This window comes from Egretta garzetta, unplaced genomic scaffold (genome assembly GCF_000687185.1).
Source record: "Egretta garzetta isolate BGI_Z169 unplaced genomic scaffold, ASM68718v1 scaffold287, whole genome shotgun sequence".
NCBI lineage: Eukaryota > Metazoa > Chordata > Aves > Pelecaniformes > Ardeidae > Egretta > Egretta garzetta.
The window spans coordinates 10,734,531-10,739,915 of record NW_009260435.1 but is presented as its reverse complement, the minus strand read 5'-3'; the positions used below and the strand labels follow the sequence as shown (position 1 = coordinate 10,739,915).

Here is a 5,385-nt window from a genome sequence, read left to right as displayed (position 1 = left end):
AATACTGATTGCAGAGCACCCCACAGTGGAAGAGGAGATGATGAGAGAAATCGAAGCTGTTATGGGTAAGCAGGAGCTGCAAAGTCAGTGATGTGGGATTATAATTTTGCTTCAGCAGTGACCTAATTTTGATTGTTCAAAGGCTGAAAAAAGTATTTTCTTCTAACAGAAGCTAGATTTTATTCAAGATCAAATGAAAAAAGATGAGTAATTTCTAAGAAAAATTCAAATAGGAATCATCAGAATTGACAATCTATTAGAAAGAATGAGCTATATTCACTCCTCAGCAACAGCAGTGTACATCAGCACTCACCTCATAAGTTCCACTGAAATGATTTTCCTATTACCTTGAAACAGCAAAGTGGACACTCATTTCAAATACTGCTACTCATCAATATTTCTCTGTGTATATACAGAACCTAAGTTTCACTATGACTGCAGAAGGGAAAGATTAGACAAAATTACATTCTGCTGTCATCCATTTTTATACCAAACTAAGTACTAATTACTAACTATTCACACACACACAATCAAGATATTCCAAATTTGTATTCTTCCCTTTCCCTGGACTTCATTCAAAGCATGACACTGTACTAATATAGAAACTAATTTCATCCACTCATGCAACATATACTTCTGGTCAGTTAAAGACTGGAAAGTATATAACAAACCTTTACTCTTTTTCTAAGGTACTTTTAAAATGAACCTTATTTTATTGTTCTCGTGAGAGTTGAGTACTCACTTATTCATCTTCCCTATTCCTTCCCGATAGCCTTGATTTCTTAAGGCAGTAGAATGTTGTTGCCTTTTCCTTAAGCAAATGGCCAACTGTGGTAGCAAAGCTGCCTTTTATCTTGAAAACCTACCACTGCAGTGGTCAGCCTGTACTTCTTGAACTGCTCATGGCTTGAAAATTAAAGTCAGGCTCGCTCTGGCAGTATGTCGTGGCCTTGATACCGTTGCTGATGGAATCAAGCTGGGAGGAAGTTACTCACGGTAACTGAAATAGTTAGGCCACAGTAGGACCTAGCTGCACATCCAGCCAAACTCAACCGCTTGGTGAAAATTTAAGGTCCCTACAAAGTTATCTCCATCTGCAGACTATTCTCAGATTCTGTTTGCTGTCAGCTCTCAGAAGATTTCTTAGTTGTGTCTTGTTGCTCTCAGTCATACAAAAGTCAGGGAAGGACTTTCAGAGGTTTGTCAATGACAAGAAAGCAGAACAAAGACTCATAATGTATTAAGAAGATACAGTGAGAAAATAATAAATTAATAAACTAGGGTTTATGCTGATGAACAATATACCAGATTTCCCAAATACGTAAGGCTACATAAAAGCTGTTGGATCCTTCCTACCATTTCAGGAGCTGAGAATCTTCCAAAATGTTTTGGTATTTGTACTATGAATGCATTTTCATATTTGTATGTATTAAATTCACAACCAACTTCTTCACCATCTGTTTTATTCCTCTAGGTGACAGAGACATACAGAGTGATGACATGCCAAACCTAAAAATTGTGGAGAATTTTATATATGAGAGCATGAGATACCAGCCAGTTGTGGACTTGATCATGCGAAAAGCTTTACAAGATGATGTAATTGATGGCTATCCTGTGAAAAAGGGGACAAACATCATTCTTAATATTGGACGTATGCATAAGCTTGAATTCTTCCCAAAGCCAAATGAGTTTTCCCTTGAAAATTTCGAGAAAAATGTAAGTTTTCTGCCTTATTTCTTACAGGAAATTGGGTACTATTTATTGACAGTGTATCTTCCTGTTATTTTGATCAAGAACTTTGTGATCATGAGACTATTTTCCTTTGTCTAGGTGCCTAGTTAGCTATACATCCTGCTTATTACTATTATTATTATTATTGTTAAAGCTGGGCAGATATTTCCCTATCAAAGTGCCTTTTAATTAAAAAATAATTATGATATTGAAAACAAAGTTTTCCCAGACATTTTAATTTTGATTAAAATTTTCTGATGAAATTTGTCAGAGACACACATATTTCCCATTATATCCCCTGACACTGGACAAAATAAAGAGGTTTTAGGGAGCCAAAGCCATGCAAGCAGTACAACACAGAGCCGAGGCTGCACAAGGATTCTCTGGAGAGGTGAAGCAGTCTAGTAACTCCTGACAGACTGAGAATCTAGCACCCATTTTATCCTCTCTTTTTTTCTTTAATTCCTAAATGAAAACAAACATCTTTTATAGACCAAACTGGAAATCCTAAATTTTAACCAACTCAGTGCTGCAAATGTGGAGTAATTCAGACCCAGTTCAGCACAGCACTTCCATTTAAGTTATATTTGAACTCCCAAAAGAACTAATTTTCTTTAGTCTACATTACTGGGTCCTGTATCAAAAGCAGCATGTGAACTTTTTTCCTTACTTGTAATCCCCTACTACTGTAAATCATCCTTCAGATTATTTACTTTCATTTGGACCTCTGCTCTTCTGATAACTGATTAAACAAATTGTTTTCCAAAACTGTATTTCTTCAGCAGCAATCATCTGGCGAGATTAACATTGTATTGAAAGAAAACAGGCTGATTCTATAGCACATTTAAATCCCTGGTTTTCACTGTTAACCAGCGCAGATGAAAGTGGAAGATACTGTGTCAGAGAGCACAAAATATAGAAATATTAACGTTCGGTTAACACTCCTATGAGGGAATTAGAAACATCTCTAGAATAAATAGCAAGAGTGGAGGGCGTAATCAATTTAGTTCTATAAATCTCAACTGCAGAATGTTAGCCTTGCCATCAGATACACGTTTTCCTGGTATGCAAGCTTGATCTCACATTTTCTAGTGGCTTGTCAAATATTAAGTTTGAATGGAGTTGAAGCAAAAGGGTTAATATTTTTTACAGCATAGTTCTCATTTTGTCTAACTAAAAAAGTTAGGACATTATGTTATTACCTGGCAAAAACTTTTTTCTTTTGAGATGTTACCAGCTGCACCCATAAACATCCACAGGAAATAATTTCAGTTTTAAAGAAATAAATAGATGATCCACTTTGATACACAAAAATGGGTTTAGTAGCAAAAACACCCAAAGAAATAAGAAAATAAAGAAAAAAAATATATGAATGCTCAAGCTACAAACTCACCTTAAGTTTTACATTTTTCTTATCAAAAATCTAGGAGTACCATGTATGCCACACACAGAAGTGAGCACTAGACAACCTGGTTAACATTTCTAATCTGCTGGTTGATTACCCATCAATACAATATATACAATATTAAGTACAACAGCTCAAAAAAGAAAGGCATCGTACAAAATTCAAGATGACAGAAAGTGATTAAATTTATTGAAATAACTATTAGAATCATAGAATCGTATTAACTGTGAATAGTTTCCATTTTGCCAGCCATTATTTTTATTCTAAGTATTTCTATCAAAATGGATTTCTTGCTTATTCTATAAGTACACTTTGCTACTAAAAATATTTCCCCTTGACCAAATATTTAACCACATTTTCTATCTGACTTGATGCATTCTGTTTGCTGCATAATTATTCTAGCAGGCACAATTTTCACACAGTTTTCTAAGTGAATAGCAATCCACACCATTATTTATAAGATGGTATTGTCAGAATCTAAACAGTTTTCCATTTTCCCAGGCTGCACCTTTGCCATTGTGCTGCACTGCCAGCTGCTGTACTGGCTCTGTGTTATAAACACTTGTATTTACCTATCATTTTTCAAAAAGTACAGCTCAGTTTATTTGAAAAAAAATTCAGACAAAAAAATATTTTTCTCAGTCCGAAAATGAGAAAAAAAAGACACTTTTTTCTAGATAATTTAATATAAAGCAATCTTTTCTACTCTATTCTTGGGTTAAATGGGAAGTCAGAATACAGCCAATATTTTACCTTTTTAAAAAGAAAGCTACACAGATGAAAAAAATTATTTATTTAGAGATAGACTTCCTTTTTTCTTATTCATAACAAGTACCTTTGTACCTCATTAGCAGTACTAGTCATGCTGTTGGGGCTGGTTTGGACAACTGATCTATGCAATGTCAATAAAAGTAGTAAAAGCTGGCTTCAGTGCATTCTTCAACAGTTCTGGGAATCCTGAACTTCACTACTTTGTTGTTAGGACAGGAGACAATAATTTTATAAGTGTTATCTCTCTATTAGATATCAAATAAAATTTTCAACACTACATTTTATGACAAATTAATTCTCAGGAACACTAGCTTTTTAATGACATTGTAGGTGGTGTATGGCTTTATGATTGTCTCTAGGCAAGACATCAGCCTGCATCTCAGACAGTTATGAGCTTTATAATGAACATTTTCTGAAAAAGTTTTTAATGAACTTTAATGGATGTTAAAGAGCAAAAGCTTCACTGCACTTCACAGCTTGTGGTAAAATCCCTGTAGTGCACAGGATGAACAGACTGAAATTCATGGGCAGAATTCAATTGCTTGACTTGACATTCCCTGCTATCTTAGCTTTTATAAGGGCATACCTTCTGTAGGTGCCTGTATGGTGGACTGACTTGAGTGGGAGGGCTGTTCAGTGTAAAGGACAGAACTGCTCCTAAGAGATTCTTTCCACAAGTTTTTCAGAATATATTTACTACCAGTTTCCATCAGTTTGGGCTACTTTTATGAAGAAAAATTTCTCTTAAAGTTTATTCCTCATGTTATTCTGCACAGGTTCCTTCACGCTATTTCCAGCCATTTGGATTTGGCCCTCGGGGCTGCGTAGGAAAGTTTATTGCCATGGTAATGATGAAAGCAATTCTGGTGACTCTTCTGAGACGGTGCAGAGTACGGACAATGAAAGGAAGAGGCCTTAACAACATCCAGAAAAACAATGACTTATCCATGCACCCAATAGAAACACAGCCTCTGCTGGAGATGATTTTCACACCAAGAAGAAACACAAACAAGAATCAGGGTGACTAAAACCCATCAGCATCATAGTTACGGGGCGTTCTCAGACACAGCCCTAAGAAATACCCATTGTTCCTAGGTAAAGATAGAGAGTAAAACATTTTGTTGCCCCTAAATCACTACAGCTTCAGATCACCACTTGTTCTGCCTGCACAGCAGAACCAGGTCCTGGCTACAACTCCAAGGTAATAAAGCAAGACTAAAATTACAAAATAGTCCTGTTGCTAGGTGATTCCACACTACCAGCAGGATTTCCGGCTACTTTCTAAAACCATCAAATTCAGACAAAGTTATGCTTGCTCTTCAAACAGTACAAGTTCAAGAGGTTTGGGGGTCAACAAAAGAACACCCGTGACGTGTGTTTAATTCCAGGATTATATGTGTTCCCCTTCCCCCACCTCTCCAAACTTGGACCTAGCAGTATTTAACTACTGCAAAAGCTCTAACTATCTGGTTTTGAAA

The 5,385-nt window shown here is 36.0% G+C and overlaps 1 protein-coding gene across 1 annotated transcript in view; it reads left to right on the top strand.

Moving 5' to 3' along the window:
* Positions 1-4,935, top strand: part of LOC104130907 (aromatase) — a 14,955-nt gene extending 10,020 nt beyond the window's left edge. The window contains 3 exon segments of the mRNA XM_009644006.2: positions 1-65; positions 1,475-1,716; positions 4,684-4,935. The exon segment at positions 1-65 is cut by the window's left edge and continues 9 nt beyond it. Of these exon segments, the coding sequence (XP_009642301.1) occupies positions 1-65; positions 1,475-1,716; positions 4,684-4,935 (559 nt within the window).
* Positions 4,936-5,385: the final 450 nt, after the last annotated feature.